This window comes from Heterocephalus glaber, unplaced genomic scaffold, assembly GCF_053883595.1.
Source record: "Heterocephalus glaber isolate CG9 unplaced genomic scaffold, H.glaber_assembly_v1.0 deba00001720, whole genome shotgun sequence".
Taxonomy (NCBI): domain Eukaryota; kingdom Metazoa; phylum Chordata; class Mammalia; order Rodentia; family Bathyergidae; genus Heterocephalus; species Heterocephalus glaber.
In genome coordinates, this window is record NW_028258433.1 from 4,435,024 (window position 1) to 4,454,257 (window position 19,234).

The window sequence follows — 19,234 nt, forward strand, 5'->3', positions numbered from 1 at the left end:
GTTGTGATTTCATCTTTTTCATTCCTAATTGCATGGATTTGCATCTTTTCTTGTTGTGATAAGGTTGGCTACAGGTTTGTCAATTTAATTTTTCAAAGAACCAACTCTTCAATTCATTGTGGGTTTTTTGTATTTTTTTTTAGTCTAAATTGCATTAATTTCACTGTGATCTTTATAATTTTTCCTCTTATAAACTTTGGGTTTAACTTATTCTTTTTCTAGAACCTTGAGGTTCAACATTAGGTTATTTACTTGAACTTGCTGTTTTTCTTCTGTGGAAATTCACTGCTGTAAACTTCCCTCATAGGCCTGCTTTCATTTTGTCATACAAGTTCTAGTATGCCGTATTGGTATTATCATTCAATTGTAGAAACTAATTTTTAAATTTCATCTGTGACCCATTGGTTGTTCAAGAGGCTTTTATTTAATTTCCATGTGTTTATGTAGTTTTTCTGGTTTCTTTTGCTGTTGATTTCCAGTATCATTGCACTATGATATGATAATATGCATGGGATAATTTCAATTCCTTTGCATTTACAATGAAGTTCACAAATTCATTTATCTTCACAATTCTGGTCAAAACTGAACTGGACAAGAACTGAATCAAATTTCCCCATAAGGTCAACATTAAACCTAAGCATTGAAATTTGATTTGCTTCTCATTTAACTCAGTTTGCAACTACAATCGTGGAAAAGTTCATGAACCAAAGTACCAATGTATGTAGGAATGATCTATGAGCTAGAATGTGTTCTGTTTTGGAGAAAGCCTCATTTGTTGCTGAAAAGAAGGGTTGTTGTTGGGTGGAACACTGTAGATAGGTACTAAGTCCTTTTGTTCAAAGATTTGGTTCAGTTCTCATATTTCTTGTTGATTTTTTTTTTCATTTTTTGTACCAGGGATCAAACTCGGGACCTTGTGCTTGCCAGGCAGGCGGCGGCACCACTGAGCTAAATCCCCGGCCCTCTTGTTGATTTTTTGTCTAGTTGACCTGACTATTTGTGACAGTGGGTCTTTGATGTCTCCCATTACAATTGTATTAGTGCTTACCTGGTTTTTCATACCCATTAGTCTTTTTTTTTTTAAATATATTTGGGTGTGCTGGTATTTGGTGCATATATATTTATGATTGTTATCTCTTCCTCTTGGATTCTTCTCATAACAAGATCCATTTTGTCTGCAGATAGAATAACCACCCCTGTTTTTTTCCAGGTTCTCGAAGTATTGTTTTCCTTCCTTGACTTTCAGTCTATGAATTTCTTTTTGAGTTAAATGTGTTTCTTGTATGCAACATATTGAGTCTTATTTCTTGATCCATTCTGGCAATCTATTTCTTTTGATTCGAGAATAGAGACCATTCACATTGATGGTTATAACTTGCAAGTATTGACTTATCCTCGTCATTATATTATTTTCCTATTGTTGATTCCCTTTCTTTCCTTTCTATTTAATTGCTTGCCTTGTCTGGTGGATTCATTCTTTGGGAATCTTGGGATTGTTATCTTCATTGTTTTTTTCTAGAATATCCTTCAGAAATTTTTGGAGTGCTGATTTGGTGATCATGAATTTATTCAGGTGTTCTTTATCATGGAAGTGTCTTACTTCACCATCAAATTTGAAAGATAATTTCATGGGGTTAATCAATCTGGGTTGGAGGTTGTTTTCTTTTAGTACTTGGAATACTTCATTCCGATTCTTAAGGGTTTGTGTTGAGAAGTCCGCTATGATTCTGATGGGTTTCCCTTTATAGGTGATTTGTTTCTTTTCTCTAACAGCTGTTAAGATTCTGTGTTGACTGCCTTGATTACTGTAGCTTTAGAGGAAGTCCTAAAATTAGGTAATAAATGTCTTCCAACACTGTTTTTTCTTTTTACTTTTCTAGGTCCTTTGTACTCTTACATAACTTTTAAATTTCAATATCCAATTCTTCATTTATGGCAAGTATACAGGGCCAGGGATTTAGCTCAGTGGTTCCGGCACCTGCCTCACAAGCACAAGGTCCAGAGTTCAATCCCCGGTACCGAAAAAAAAAAAGAACTAAGTCCTATAGCAAGTATACATAGACTTGAATTTTTATATATACCTTGTGTTTTCTAATCCTGCTAAATTCAAATACAAGTTCTAGGGGCTCCTAGAGATTTCTTAGTATTTTCTCTGTACATGATCATTTCATCTACATATAAAGATTTTACTTCTACCTTGCCAATCCTATGCTAATTGTTTCTTTTTATTGCCAGACTATTTTGGTTTGGGCGTATGTTTCAAAGTTTAATGGACAGATGAAGAGTAAGCATATCTGCCCTTGTTCCCCACCTTAGGGAGAAAGCATTATATCTTTTCCATTCATGGAAGGTGTTTTTGCTGGAAGTATGGAGTACATGTCTTTAATCTGTTGAGAAGGTTCTGTTCTACTTCTAGTCTCCTGATAGCTTTCATCATGAACAGCTGTAGAATTTAGTCCAATACTTTTTCTCCAACTACTGACAGGATCATATGGCTTTTTCCTTTCCTCTGTTAAAATGATGACTTATGGGGGTGGATCTTCCAATGCTGAACCAACACTGCCATCCCTATAATAAAACCACTTTCTACATACTACCAGATCTGACTTCTAATAGCTTATTTTGTTAAACAAATTTCTATCTATGTTCGTACTTTTTTCTTCTGTTATCTGTATCCAGTTTTAGTATTAGCACAATGTTGATTTCCTAAAATGAGGGGAGAAGTGTTCCTTCTTTTTTCTGCTTTAAATGTTTGATATAATTCATCAGTTAAAATGTATATGACCCTGCTGTTGTCATATAGGTAGGTTTTCAAGCTAGGAATATACTTTCTTTAATAGGTGCTATTCAAATTTTATATTTCTTCCAGAGTCCGTTTCGTTAATTTGCCTTCCAAGGTACTTCTTAGAAGTTGTCAAATTTATTTCAAAAAAGATTTTTGTGGGCCGGGGATTTAGCTCAGTGGTTCCACTGCCTGCCTCGCAAGTGCAAGGACCCAAGTTCGATCCCCGGTACCAAAAAAAAAGAAAAGATTTTTGTAATATGCTTTCTGTATCCTTTTAAATTCTGTAAAATCTGTGGTAATGCCCTCCAAATTTTGATACTGTAATTTAAGAAATGTATAACTGATATTGTGTAATAGGAAGAAAAGGTCTAAAGGAGTAGGGGAAGTTGGAGGGGTAGGGGAAAGGAAAGAAGGGGAAAGAAAAAATATGTGAAAAGGAAAAAAATGGAAATAAAGTCTTTGTAAATAGGGGAGGATGGAGGGGGTGAAGGGAGGGCAGGGGAAGGGGAAAAAAATAAGAACCAAGATACTCATGGAAATGTACAAGATCCCAATGGTGAATGTAACTGTATTTTATACCTAAAATGTACCAACAAACTTAATGGAAAAAAAAAGATTCTGTGTTGAATTTCGGGAATCTTGACTACATATATACCTTGCTATAGTTTTTTTCTGATCATGGCTATTAGGAGTTTTATATGCCTCACTTACACATCAAATTCTTTTTCCATGCTTGGAAATTTTTCTGCTGTTATTTCTGTGAACAGGTTTTTTATGCCCTTTGTGCTATCTTCTGATTTTTCATTAATTCCAATTAATCTTATATTAGTCTTCCTTGCATTATCTAGCAGGTTGGATTGAGTTTTCATGGTCCTTTGCTATTTTTAAGAAGTGTTTCCTTTGATGATTGCCAACCACAACCTTGTCTTCTAGGTCTGATATTCTATTTTCACATTGCTTGATTCTGTTTTGCATACTTTCAAGAGAATTTTTAATCTCCTGAATTTCTGTTTGATACTGTTTTGTGGAATCTAGCTCTTTCCTATGTTGAGCATTTATGGTTTCCATGTCTTTCCTAAGCTCCTTATTTTTTTTATCATTATCTACTCTAGATTCAGTAACCATTTCTTTCATTATGGTCATCATCTCTTTGATTTTCTGTGTATTTTTGTTTTGGTTTTGTGTAGAGACTTATTCATTTGCTTTGTTACTTCCAATACTACCATTTCAGAAAACTGAGCTGGGTGGTTCAATTCAGTTTTTAATTTCTTCCACCTCAGTGCCCTCTGGACTTGGGGTGAGTTGGATGTTTTGGATTATACCTTGCTTCTATATTTTCTCATTTTCTATTTTTTAATAGTTTTTAAAAATTTGTTTATAAGCATTGAGGCTTGTAAATTGCTTATGGTAGTCAGCTTATTACTATTATCAAGACTTCTTTAGGTAATGACTACTTTTCAGAGATATCTTCTAGGTATAGCTGGTTCTTGACCTTTGAGCCTATCCCAGGATCCTGCCTCTTCTGTGTATTAGGGATGAATGGTTGCGGACTATTTGTACTACCACTCACTTCTTTGGTACTGGACTGTAGTGTTTGTGGGTCCAGACAATCTAGGTATTGGTGTACAAGGAAGACTAATTGATCACAACAGCTGTGTCACCTTTGCTAAAACAGTACAGTCAGTAATGACAATAGCATCAAACACAGACTGGAAAGTGACAAACTATTATAATTTAATACTTTGTCTCCTTTAACCATAGGTACAAGATTTATACTTACATAGTGAAATCTAAGATAAATCAGAAAATTATATACAGTAGATATCTCCTTAATAGAGCCTTTTACCCCTTTTCACCATAAAGCCGTTTTGACCCATAGTAGGATATAGTTAACTACCTGTAGATTCACAAGGGTAAATGGTATGCATTGTTGTAGCATAGAGAAAGAAAGAAAAATAGGTTATGAAAGGTAAAGCAATGGAAGATGCGAAGAAGGTAGTAAGACTGATGTAGAAGGTCCTGTTAAGTGGTAAAGAGAAAGAAATTAGTGGTATTGGATAATAGTAACAGATGGCCAGCTAGGAGAAGGATAAATAATAGTGAATGGAAATTAAACTAGCGGAAAAGAAAGTAAGGAAAAGTACTAATGGAACAAGTTGAAAGTGAGAAAAGAAGAAGAGAGTAAAAATAAAAGGAGGACCTACTCAAACAAGTAAAATAAAGTAATACAGTGGATCCTTGACTTATGGACTCTATTCATTCGAGAGTGCTGGTTGTAACTCAAGTTGATTGTAAGTCAAGACTATTTTCCCATAAGAAATAATGAAATACCCATAATGTGTCCCAAACCTCCCAAAGCACCCCTTAACTTTTTCATAATAAATAAGGGTTGCATAATGTGCATAATTTACCAGAAACACCAATAATTTTCCTAGTGTATTCACCAAAAAGTTATAAAATGTGCCTAGTTTACCAGAAACAATAATTTCACACTGTACTCACCATTAAAGTTGACATCTTTGCCTTGCAGGAAGGGAGGATGAATGGAAGGTGGCTGTTGTGTGGAAGGAGAGTCCCTTCCATAAGAACATCAGGAATCTGGCTCTCTGGTGTCCTTTCTCTCCTTGGGAGAGTCTGTAGCCCACTAGGACCTGCTTTTGGTTCACTGGGTCTCAACCTTTTCAAAACTAAAAACTGGTCTAAGGTTTTCTGTGTCTGTCTTGTCTTTAATGCGGTTTTGTAGTGTGACATGACATTGTCGTTAAGCAAGTGAATGCAATGATTGTCTTTTTCTCTGTCTGGGTGGGTCTTCTCTACAAATGTAGCTCTGTCCATTTTTAAAGGATTTCCTTTATTTCAGAAGAACTTTTCTGTACTAGTTGTTGATATCCCCCTCTTCTTCAGAAAGCTCCTTATCTGCTATTCTCTATTGCTCAGCCAAAGTTTCTCTGTAGACAGTTCCTCTGAGTGTTCCTCCACCAGTTCCTCAACATCACCACTGTCGACCTGTGAGTCTGTGGACTCTGCTATAGTGACAGTCTCACCAACCACAGGGTCAGTTGAAGGCTCAGGCCCCTCTACACAACCTTCAAAGTCTTTATTATGATTTTTATTGCCTCATGAATTTTTTTGTGTCATTGAATGAGTTTTTTATTTCTTTTATAGATTTAGGACCAATAAGCCTTAATTGGTTTGAAGAACTTTCATCAGAGGCTCCACCCTGTAATTCTGAACCTGCAGAAGAACCTGAATATAAAATCAACAGTTATGAGCCAAATCTATTTAAAACACCACAAAGGAAACCCTTTTATCATCAGTTAGCTTCAACTCCAATAATATTCAAAGAGCAAAGTCAAACTCTACCACTATACCGGTCTCCTTTAAATGAATTAGGTAAATACAGATTAAACTTGGGTAAGTAATGTGATGAGGTAGATGAGGGGAAAATATTCAGGCAAACTTATTGTAAAAGCTCTGCTCGGTCATTATCTGCTGTATTATGCAGACAGTCTCTCTAGCCTTGCTTTCTTTTCTTGAATAATGGAGTTGATGAAATAATACTCAATAGATTTAGATTAAGTAAAATAGTGTAGGTACTTAATAAATGTTCCTTTACTTCCCTCCTTCGGTTAATATATCCTGGCAACTGAGGAATTACAGTCTTTATAGAAAAAAATCATAGGACTTGATTTGGTGTTGATGAAACTGTATTTTGCAGGCTGTAACAGCACAGAGAAGATTATTTTTTTCAACTTGCTATAAGTCTTTTAATTTGTAAGTTTCCCTAGCCCAAGTGCTACATATTTTCAAGCAATTAGGTAATAAGATTATGTATTTCCTCATTCAAATATTTGTTGCCTGCTTGACATAAGTAATGTACTTCCCTTTGTTTGGAGTATTATTCTCTGGCAAGGGGAATAAATGTTACACAGATAAAATATAGTACTATATGTGGTTGTTTGTGGTACCTGCCAAAAGAATAAAAAGTACAGTGAGAGTTGAGAAGAAAGAACAAATAGTTTTGGGAAAAGTTATGTTCTCTGGCTCTTTGTGCATATTGTTACCTCTGCCCGCAACTTACTTTTCTTTTTACCTTTTGTCTAATTTACACACTCATCTTCCAGATCTTTTTTTTTTTTCATTAGGTTTATTGGTACATTTTAGGTATAAAATACAGTTACATTCACCATTGGGATCTTGTACATTTCCATGAGTATCTTGGTTCTTATTTTTTTCCCCTTCCCCTGCCCTCCCTTCACCCCCTCCGTCCTCCCCTATTTACAAAGACTTTATTTCCATTTTTTTCCTTTTCACATATTTTTTCTTTCCCCTTCTTTCCTTTCCCCTACCCCTCCAACTTCCCCTACTCCTTTAGACCTTTTCTTCCTATTACACAATATCGGTTATACATTTTTTAAATTACAGTATCAAGCAGATCTTGGCTTATATATTTCTGCTTTGAAAAATATTCCCTGCCTTGCCCTCACTGAGTTTCTAGTAAAGGAGACATACATAAACCATTTTAGTGTGATGCATGCTGTGAAAGGAAATTCATGGCACTAGCAGGTACACACATGAAGGGAACATAGGTAATAAGCAAAAATTTTTTATACGTTATTGAGTTTCAAGTGGTATGAATATGAATTTACTTTAGAAAGCCTAATAATCAGGAAGCAGTCTTTGGAGGTAATTTTTTTTTTTTTTTCAAAATGTGATACCTAGACCATCAGAATCTTATGAAAGGGTAGATTCTGGGTTCTATACTGAATCTTTTGAATTAGAATCTCTGGAAATGAATTCAAGCCCCCCACCCCCATCACTCACTACTGGGGATCAAAGCCAGAGCTTTCACACTAAACTATTGAGATAGGATCTTAATCAGTTGCCCTAGCTAGGCTCAAATTTGCTATCCTCCTTGCCTGAATCTCCCAGAATGGAAGCCCTACCTCTTAAACTACCTGGGTGTGTGCTGAGGATTTGGCTCAGTGGTTCCGCCGCCTGCTTCGCAAGCGCAAGGACCCCAGTTCGATCCCTGGTACACAAAAAAAAAAAAAAAGAAAAGAAAAGAAAATCTCAAACTACCTGGGTGTTCATAAGGAAAGATTGGAGGTAGAAAGATGAGTTAGGCTGGGCATGGTGGTGCATCCAGTCTTGGCTACCCTGGATGCTGAGTCAGTAGGATTGCAAATTCAAGACCAGCCTGGGCAACATAGGAGGACCCTGTCTAAAAACAGAAAGTGCTTGAGATGTAGCTCAGTGATCCCTGGGTTCAATATCCGTACTGAAAGGGTGAAAAAAGACCCAGGAGGATCAATTAGGAAACACTGAGTGGTTTAGGTGATGAGGCCAAGTGCTTGAATTAGTATAGAAGTCCCCTCTTATTCGTGGTTTCAGTTTTCTTGGTTTTAGTCAAAATCAATTGCAATATAAATGGAAAATTTTAGATACAAATGATTCTTAAATTGTGTACCTTTGTGAGAAGCATGATGAAATCTTGCATTGTCCTTTCTCTATATGCCCTAATCTCTTCTCACTCAGTAGCTATCTCAGTTATCCAACTGACCTTCTGTTCTGGTAACTCTTACATAGTAGCCTCATGCTACATCATGATGCCTGCATCACTTCAAGCCTTTTTGTAGGCATAGTATTAACTCAGGTCACAGAGATGAATATAGCACAGTAAGAAATTATGAGGGAGAGCCCACATTCACATAAGTTTCATTACAGCATCTTGTAATTGTTCTATTTTGTTAAAATGTTAATTTCTTACTGTGCCTACTTTATCCTAGGTGTATAGGAAAAAACATAGTAGAGTAAGGTTCAGGCATCCACCAAGAATCTTGGAATATATCCCCCAAGAATAAGGGGTGGCTACTATAATAGTAGTGAAAATAGATATGGAAGGTGGAAACTATAAGATCCTGTAGTAGTCTAGACATGGAGGGACAAAAAAGAACAAATGACAGGGTACAGCATAAATTGAAATACAGTAATGACAGCCATAGAAATGGGAAACACTTAGAAACCAGAGGAAAAGCAGGTTTGAAAAGGAAAAGGTTGAAAAAAATCTTGAATTTCTCACTATAGTTTGAGATAATAGTAGGTTGTTAAGGTGAAGGTATTCAGCAGGTTTTGGGGAGTACAAGGTTAAAACTAGGGAAAGAATACAATCAGGAGAAATTGTAGAAATAAACTATTTGTTTGGAAAGTGATAAAGTTATCCTATATAGTGCGAAAATTATGAAGAGGTATAAGATAGACCTTTAAGGAATATTTAGCAGATGTAATACAGAAGAAGACAAAAAAGGAAATCATCCATTCAACAAATATTCAATGCTTGCCTATGCCTGGTGGCTTGCTAGGTATTAACAATAGAAACATGAATGAGACATTATTTCACTTGTAGGTAATCAGTCTTTTAAGAGAGAAAAATAGACATGCTGGCATAATACGTTAAAAGCATGTATATGTTAAAAGCATGTACAAAGTGATGTGTGGTAAGGAAAAGCTCAATAAATTTTTTTGTTGAATCTACTATGTTAATCAGTGGTTAATTATTTATTGTAACCTGTTGGAATTGGCCTGTCCAACCAGGGAAGGATAGGAATGTGTTAGTAAGTCACTTTGAACTCAGTGCAAAGGAGTTAATTTTTTAAAGTTTATAATGCATTAATAATTGCTTGACACATTTTGCTTTTATTTTAAATTCATTACTGAAAGGTACAACCAATAGACTTAACACTGTTTTTTAAACTTTATTCAGTTGTAACATGTAATGTATATTACATACCATATATATGTATGTGTATGTGCGTGTATATATATATTTGTGTGTGTGTGTGGTACTGGGAATTGAACCCAGAACCTGTGCACTGAACTATGTCCACAGCCCTTTTTATTTTTTGAGATAAGGTATCAATTGCCTAGGCTAGACTTAACCTTATGATCCCCCTGCCTTAGTCTCCCTCAATGCTGAAATTCATGTACCACCATGCCTGGCTAACAATACTTACTTTTTAAAATAACATGAATTATTTATTATATAAATAAGTGATACAGCTTATTTTCCCAAATATTCTTTAAATTAGAGATTGTAGGAAAAGTTAAAGCAATTTTATTTTTTCAGTATTGGAGATTGAACTCAGGGCCTTCACAGTGAGCTATATCCCCAGCATTTTTTTTTTTTTTTTTTGAGACGTGGTCTTGCTAAGATACTAAAATCACCCATGCTGGACTTGAATCTGTGGTTCTCCTGCTTCAGCTTGCAGGCCTGTTCCACCTGGCCAGGCTTAAAGCAACTATTATTAAAAGCACTTTTTTTCCAAGAATTATAAATGCCTTCAGTGCCAAAATCGTAGGCACTACCAGCCAGTTGATCCACTTGAGTACTTTTTACCCTGGAGAGTCAAATAGAGTACATTATGGTTCGGAACACAGGAATATTAAAAAACTACAAACAGGACTTGATACTGATAGAGCTACCTACAACTTTAGAAACTCTGTTATTGTCTTAGAGAGTAAAAGTGTTTAATGAGAATAGAAACATACTGCTATCTATAACTCTCTCTAATTACAGCTAGCTACCTGATTTAGGCAATACATGTAGAGTGACCATAATATATCAGGCATTAGTTTTGCTAGCATTCAGTGTTAGGACATAATCTATGTCACAAGGAGCTCACAGAACAGTGGAGGAAACAGGAACATTTTATGATAAACTCTTCAGGAAACACAGGAAAAGGTCTGGCCCCTATACTCACCATAATAGGGTATACTAAATGTTTCTGTAGGAGGTAGTTTCTAAATGCAAGCCTTAAAAAGGATGGTCTAGGTCAAGACAAAACGAGCAAAAAAGAAATATCTTGTACAGAGTCCTGTAGGTTAAAGAGAGCATTTTTCCAGGATGTGCAGGGTTCAGTAGAGCTGAACAGCAGAATGTGAAAGAACGGCATCATAAAAAGGAAGAAATCAAACTGGGTTAGAATATGTATAGCTTGGTGGTAAAGTACGTACTAAACATGTGCAAGGCCCTGGGTTCAATTCCTGGCATTAAACAAAAACCTCATCAGATCAAAGGCCTTATTACTGCACAGTTTCATTACAGTGTTTGAACTTGATCTTCTAATTTTTTTTTGTACGGGGGATCGAACTCGGGACCTTGCGCTTGCGAGGCAGGTGGCAGAACCACTGAGATAAATCCCTGGCCCTGATCTTGTAATATTTTTTAATACTGGGAATCGAACTCAGGGCCTCATGTTTGCCAGGCAGGCACTACACCGCTGAGCTACATTCTTAGCCCATGAACTTGATCTTGAAAACAGGATCTCAACAGACTTTTTTTAGCAGCAAAGTGATATGGTCAGATTCAATACCTTGGTAGGTTTTCAGATAATGTCATTTCCATTACTCTTATCCTTCATGATACTCTCTGATACCATAGTACTGTCTGTAACTTAATAGGAGGATGTTTCATGTTCTACTTGTGAATATTTTTTAAAAATGTATCATATTAGATTATGAATTCTTTGAGGTTAAAGCTATATCTTGCATTGGAGTATTACCCAAGGGGTCATGAATATTATATGCTTGATATGCTTGACTGGAAGGGCATCCCTTTGGGGCAGAGGGAGGAATAACTCCCTATATATTCTTCCTAGTGTAGATGAGACTTTTTGTTTTCAAGTACAAAATTTCAAAATTAAGATTGTTTAATCATTACAGAATTATTATACTGTTTCAGGAAAGGATATTGCCAATAGTGAACTTAAAAATCATCGCACAGTGAAGGCTAAAGTGGACCAAGCAAAAGATGTTGCCAGTCCACCTCTAAATTCTTGTTTCAGTGAAAGGTACGGTGAAGCTATCATACTAAAATATTGAAATGAAGCAGATCATGGTGACACACATGTGTAATCCCAGCACTCCGGGAGCTGAGAAAAGAATTGCAAGTTGGAGCCCATCCTGGGCAATTTAGTGCAACTGAGTGAGACCATGTCTCAAAAATAAAAGTAAAAAAGGCTGGGGATGTAGCTCCATGTGAAAGCCCTGTGTTTAATCCCTAGGACTGGAAAAAAAAGTTGAAATGAAACATTTTCCTACATATATTTGTTTCGTGGAAATGAATCTAATTTTTATCTTAATAGTTTTGACTGAGTGCCTGGTGGAGAATCTTTTATCTTTAAATAGTCTTTCAGATTAAGTCCTTTAATTGGTCCAAGTTGTCTTTTTTTTTTTTTGCTTCCGGGAATCGAACTCGGGACCTTGCGCTTGCGAGGCAGGCGCTGGAACCACTGAGCTAAATCCCCACCCTAAGTCCTTTAATTGAATAATTTTTTTGTTAGAAATATTTGCTTTGTGTTTCTTGTAATGTTGAATTGTCTAGTTTTCTATATATTCTGTGGCTTTCTAAATAACAAGGCTATTAATGGCAGGAACACACCAACAAAGAGATTATGACATAGTCTCTAAGCAGACAAAAGAGTTCAATATCTTTTTTCCTCATCTGTCGGTTATTTTTATTTATTTATTTATTTATTTTGTACTGGGGATCCAACTCAGTACTTTGCACTTGTGAGGCATGTGGTGGAACCATTGAGCTAAATCCCCGGCCCACAAGGCTATTAATGGTAAAGCTAAAGTTCCCTGAAATATCAGTTTAAAATAAATATTTTGTGTACTTTGAATCTTTGGAGGGGATATGATGCTGTTACTGATTTATGTTACATAATTTTTCAATTCAAAATACACAGGTTCTGGTAGCTGAAATTTTGAGTACTATTGCTTTCAGTGGATGTTTTAAACATCACCTAGTGGCCTACTTAATTCTTCAGGAGATTTGCTTTTTGAGAAAGCAACATAAAAATATTTAAAAGCGCTGTAATTCTGTCATTAAGTATGATTGAGCCTTTTTGAAAATAAGATTAACTTGGGCCAGGGATTTAGGTCAGCGGCACAGCTCATGCCTGTCAAGGACAAGTTCCTGAGTTCAATCTCTGGTACCAAAAAGAAAATAAAAAGATTAACTAGTGGTTTTATTTTCTTTTACCATTTGTTATTTTTTTAATAAGCTGAGAAATTTGTCTTGTTTTAGTCCTCTCGTTCTACAGTGTACACGGGTAACACCACGAAGAGAAAAGCCAGGTATGATTAAAAACAAGGTTTTTTATTTTTAGAATCATTGAAATATTAATAAAAGTAAAATTTAATACTTTCTCTTTTTTTCTCCTCCAGTAATATGTGGAAGTTTATGTCACACACCCCAGCTTATAAAGGTAAATACTTTGTTTGGTTTATTGTTGTGATGTCTTATTTAAGAATTTGACAATGATATCATACCTTGGCGTGAGATGTACAGATCTGTATATAGGCATTCAGTAAATGAAAAATGAAAAAATACTCTTTATCATCACTGTGTATCTGAGAAATAAAGTATTGCATTTCTTTCTAGGGTCAGACACCAAAACATATTTCTGAAAGTCTAGGAGCTGAGGTGGATCCTGATATGTCTTGGTCAAGTTCTTTAGCTACGCCACCGACTCTCAGTTCTACTGTGCTCATAGGTAATAATAGCAAATGTGACCTGTATAAGAAAAGGTAGATGAGGCTAATCAGCTGTCATCTCTAATGCTTTTGTTAAAACGTGAAAAGAAAATATTAAATAATATTGTCTTTGATAAGTGTTTTGGTAGTTCAGAATAATTTTATTCCATTTAATGTAAAGTAGAATAAATCACAAATACATTAAGTGGTATTTTGTAAAAGAGTTGAGCATTACTTTTTAGCAATGTATCCTTAATCTATAATAGCTTTATATTAAGCACTTAAGAGCTAATATTTGGTGTACCTACGAATTTTTTACAAGTAATTTTGATACTTTGGGCATTAAAATAGCATTAAATAAACTGCTTCTCTGCTTAAATCTGATCTGCAGGTCTGTATTGCCAGTAGTACTCAATTGAGGTCTTAAATTTCACAACCGTAATTATAGTCTGTGTGATTATCTGAAATATTTAATTTGTCCACCTGTTGAACTCTACTTACCTCTGTGAAGGCTCACTAGAGTTTCTTGACACATAATTGGTATTCAACAAATCTTTAAGCAAAAGAACGTATTTTAAGTGTTTCTCTAGTACTGTTTAGAATGTTGAATAAATAGGTAGTAATTTCATTAATTTACTAATCTAGAAGTATTATAAAGCAACTTAAAAATCTCTGAGTAGCTGTGATTTGACTAATCATGACTTAATATTGAGAGGCTATGATGATTTTTTTTTTATAATATTAAGTAAACATGTAAATCTAAAGAAATGTCTATAGGGCTGGGGATTTAGCTCAGTGGTTTCGCTGCCTGCTGTGCAAGCGCAAGGACCCAAGTTCGATCCCTGGTACCAAAAAAAAAGAAATGTCTATAAATGTAATTAAATACAGTGTGAACAAGAATCTGGAAGTTCATCTAAATAAATATATCTCAATTTATAGGCAAGACATGAAAAATTGGACAATAGAGAAAAAAATAGATACCAATGACATTGCTCTATTTTTAGAAGATACTGAGATCAGTTTTTCAAATTGTAGAAAAATACTTAGTTTAGAAATAAATTTTGAATCCACAGTTTTTCTTTTTTTTAATGAAGTATAAAGAATAGAAAAATTGCAGTGCTTTCTAATTAGAAAAATTAGAATGTTGTTAAGGTTGTCAGAGTACCAAGTGAAAATATAGTACATATGTCTGGACAAATTTAAATTTCAGGGAAACAGTGAATAATTTTTAGTGTGTTATTTCACATACACACCCAAAAGTTATTTATTGTTAATGTGAATTCAAGTTTAATGTGATATACTTTACCCAGCTTTCTTACACATGGTAAAATTTGCTTTATAAAACTGTAACTTTGGTGTGTATATATGTATGTATGTATGCCAGCACAGAGTCGTAAAACATGTATTTATTATTGTAGAATGTACTGAAAGGATGAGTTTATACTCAAATCAGGATTTGAGGGGGGGTGGTTATTCTAGCAAAATAAACATTCCAATTTGATTTCTCTTTAGCTGTGAGTGACTTAACTTTCTTTTTTGTTGCTTACATGAAAACTAAGAAATATTTAACATACTCTTAAGCTGTATTATTGTCTAAATAAATGCTCAAGTCTCAAAACTTTAGCTTTTGAAATCCCTAACTCACAGCTTCATCTGATTTTCCAGGTCATTTAACAGTATTATCATAAAGCTGGGATCACCAACCCATAATTTCGTACCTCATGAGTGTTATGAAGGAAAATAAGTATGGCCTGTTCATTGACCTTTCCAGTTACTGTACTTTGGCCAATTGACTTTATTTCAAATGTATCATTTAATCAAGTAGTGTAGGTACATTGTGGTTTCTGACTAAAAATAAAATTTTAGTGTATGATAAATAATACAGTACAAGTAAATTAATTCTTTATTTTACAGTCAGAGATGAGGAAGCATCTGAAACTATATTTCCTAACAATACCACTGCTGTAAGTAAATATGTTAAATTGATCATACTGTTAAAATTGAAATTCCTTATATTTATAAGAATGCCTTGAGTTGGAGGCCAGCCTGGGCTCCAAAATGTCTCCAAGGCAAACTTGGACTACATAGCAAGTAAAAGATGAAAAAAAATGCTTTGATAAATCATATGTCCTTCATTTTCATTCTCTAATTTATAATTTACCTAAGCTTTGAGAAAGTTTCTAAACCTGATCCTTTAAGTAATTTCTTTGACATTCTGCAAAACTCTGCTATCTCAATGCTTAAAAGTAACTTGCATATATATGTACATTGAAAGTGTTTATACTACTGACGTTAAAAAATGTTTACAGATTTTGAAGCGCTCTTTGTCTAACCATGATGAAAATCTGAAAAACAATGATAAATTTATCCCTTCTGTGATGGACAATGAAAACAAAAATCAAAGAGAAGTTAACCATCATGGTAAGTCTTTCTGTTTAATTGAACTTCTGTTGGGGGGCCGGGGGCTGCAGTTCTGTGGGTCCAACCAAAGGCCTTGCATATGTTAGGCAAGTACTCGCCAGCTGAGTTAAGAGGTCCTCCTGTGAACTGCTGTTTTTAACTAGTGTCACTGATTCTCTTTCTTTTATAGAGAAAATATATTGTATCTCCTGTCTTGGCTGTTAAAGTCAAGATATTGAAGGTAGCAACTAATTTGATTTAGATGACAATATTTAAACGTCATACTAAGACAGTATTACTCAACATGTTGTATCACAAAAATAAAACCTGTCACTTATTTTGCAGATAATAAGACATGTTGAACAACTTATGAAGTCTTTTTTTCTAATTAGAAAGTAAACATAGTTGTAGATATATACTACAGGTTACAGTCAGGTCATTGAAATAATTACATTTTTCTTAGTATGTGTATGTCTATATAAATGTGTAGGATTGGCTGTGTTTGTGTGTGGTATCGTGTTGGGAGAATGTATATATATTTATACACATATGTACAATGAGATTTTATTCTCAGTTGTAGCACCACAAAATTGTAACATCTGGTTTGATAAGTCTTAAATATTAAATTGAATGTATAGTAATTTAACATGTGAGGTTTGATTATTTAGAGCTGGTAAAGGAAGATTATTAGGGATTGGACTATGAATAAAAGGCTTTGGATGTGTTGGTATCGGGCTTTTCCAGAAGAATAGGGAAAGGTGACTTGTGGGGGGGAAAGCACTCAGAATAACTATTTAAATGCTAAATTATGTGCTATTTAATATATACTATGTCTTAAGGCAAGAAAAATATAAATTATAGCTGTATTATAAAATCATTAAAGTGCCTCTTTTAAATTTTAACAGGATTGGGGAAAATGGTAGGGAATTCATTTGGAAAAGTAGGTTGCTGCAAAGATCACTTTGTAAAGTTAATGCCAAATGCCCTAGAAGATGAAGTACATGAAACACTTACAGACATTTCTGAAGAAGATAGTTTTTCACTATCTTTTTTGAAGCATAGAACAGGAAATCTACAAAAAAAAAGAATGAGCAAAACTAGGAAAAAAATTTTCCATGAAATAAGAACAGATGACTTCAAAGAAGAAACTAAAAAACAAATGAAAGAAAAAAAACATTCATTTGCATCTGAAATGGAACCAAAAGATAGTGATCCTTTAGATACAAATGTACCAAGTCAGAAGCCTTTTGGCAGTGAAAGTGACAGAATCTCCAAGGAAGCCATACCATCTTCAGGCTCTCAATGGTCTCAGCTAACACTCTCAGGTCTAAATGCAACCCAGATGAAAATACCTCTACTGCCTATTTCTTCTTGTGACCAAAAGTATTCTAAAAAATACTTAATAGATAGTGAAAAAGAAGGTGGAAACCATACTCCTTCAGAAAATTCTTTGCCACATATTTCTAGTCTACCAGAAAAGATATCAAATGAGGGAAAATCTGTAGATGAGAGAGATGAAGCGGAACATTTTGAATCTCATAAAGACTCCATTCTTGCAGTGAAAGAGGCAATATCTGGGACTTCTCCAGTATCTCCTGTATTTCAAGGTATCAAAAGGTCTATATTCAAGATAAGAGAACCATCTGAAGAGACTTTTTGTACACTCTTCTCAGATAATGTGATCAACCCAAACTTTAAAGAAGAAACTAAAGCCTCTAAAAGTGGGTTGGAAATACATACTGTTTACTCACACAGAGAGGATTCTTTATGTCTGAGTTCAGTTGATAATGGAACCTTGCCAGCCACTATCATGCCTTCTTCTGGGACTTTAAAGAATAGAGGTTTAATATCCACTTTGAAAAAGAAAAAAAAAAAGTTTATTTATGCTATAAATGATGAAGCATCCTGTCAAAGAAAGGGAATGCAGAAAGAACAAACAAGAGCACTAACCAACAATTCAGCCCAGTTTCAAGCAGATGGTTTTGAAGCATCACTTACATTTGCAAATGCTGATGCAGGTACCATTTCTTGTGTGTGGGGTTTTGTGGTTTTTTTGGTCAATTTGTGCATAATAGTTTTATGAATGGTGGTTAAGTTCTCTTAAATGATTATGTGAATTTCTTTAACCTTTTAAAAAAATATACTGGATACTTCTGTAGGTTTTTTTGTAATCTTTTATATTCAGAATCAAACTTACATCACTTTGCACATCTTTCGTTTTTGAAACAGTCTTGCTGCATGTGCTCCAGTGATCATTTTGTATCAGCCTCCTAAGTAGCTGGTCCTACAAGTGTGTGCCATTATGCCTGGCTTCATCACTGCTAAGACAGAGTCTGACTTACAAACATTAGGAGTCTGGCTACTAAATTCCTGCTTTAATTTTAAAAGTGCTTATTAGATGCAAATTAAGCAGCTCCATATATGTGGTGCTATTTGCTATATATTTTCTCTAAAGCATGCAAAAAAGAAAAAGCTAATTGCTAATTAAATTTAATGTAAGGCAGTCCTAAAATAAGGACTTTTACTGTTGTTATATAGTTTTCTTAGATATTTAGACATTACTTAGTTATTGCTATGTCTCTGAGTCTCCAGAGTATAAACAGTGAAAGTCATTTTTTTGTCTTGGCAACAATTCACTTAACAATAACTAAACCGTATGTTTACAAAGTGTTTTTAAACCCTGACTACTCACTTGTAGTCACAGCTACTTGGGAGATAGGATTGCTTGAGCCTAGGAGTTTAAGTACAGCTTGGGCAGCATAAAACTTCATCTCAAAAGAAATAAAGGTGAATTTATCTCTTTACAAGAAAATGTCAATAGGTTGTAATGGAGGTGAATAGGATTGGTGGTACTGGAGTACAGAGGAATTGTTTGATGTTTGAGTTAAATTTCTAGAGAATAATGTCTGATTCTGTATATATGTATGTGTATATATATATATCAGTATTAAAGCTAATGAAGCAGTATATTGTAGTAATCACTGGTTAAATGAAATGAGATTAAGAACTTTGACTTAATAGGAAATTGAAAGGATAAAGAACATTAATAGTAATTTAGCTCATTTGCCTTTATAACTGACATTAGGTCATCTTTCAAGGTCTTCTTCCATAGACTCTGTTTTCTTTTCATTGTTTTTTCAATACAAAAAAATTAACTACAGGAAATTGTTAGTTTTCTCATTCCCCTACCTTTTCTGTCTCCTACCGTACTGGCAATGAATTTTTTCCCATTTAATTTGCCAATAAAAATTATGAATTTTTTGGAAATTTGAGTTTTATTTATGGCAGCTAGCCGTTTACTTAGATAGTAATTTTGATTGTGTTGATATGTTATTTTGAAAAAAATCCCAAAGCCTTCTTTATGTTTGGCTAGAAAATGTAATACCTTCATAATAGATAATACGTAGAACTGTTTTAAATCTGACACTTGCTTTTTGTTTTTCATGTAATTGTTTTAAACACTACTCTTTTAAACCTAGTAGAATATTTAATGAATGTGATGGAGTTTTA

General features: G+C 34.5%; 1 protein-coding gene across 4 annotated transcripts in view; it reads left to right on the plus strand.

The window, feature by feature from the left end:
- Nucleotides 1-19,234, plus strand: part of Brca2 (BRCA2 DNA repair associated) — a 76,136-nt gene that overhangs the window by 7,112 nt on the left and 49,790 nt on the right. For 3 of the 4 annotated variants that reach the window (XM_004854764.3, XM_021266510.2, XM_087199484.1), the window contains exons 3-10: nt 5,951-6,199; nt 11,526-11,634; nt 12,876-12,925; nt 13,016-13,056; nt 13,233-13,344; nt 15,239-15,288; nt 15,634-15,745; nt 16,630-17,742. In XM_004854764.3, the coding sequence (XP_004854821.2) occupies nt 5,951-6,199; nt 11,526-11,634; nt 12,876-12,925; nt 13,016-13,056; nt 13,233-13,344; nt 15,239-15,288; nt 15,634-15,745; nt 16,630-17,742 (1,836 nt within the window). The remainder of the gene's footprint in view (nt 1-5,950; nt 6,200-11,525; nt 11,635-12,875; nt 12,926-13,015; nt 13,057-13,232; nt 13,345-15,238; nt 15,289-15,633; nt 15,746-16,629; nt 17,743-19,234) is intronic. The other variant, XM_021266507.2, reaches the window with a different exon arrangement.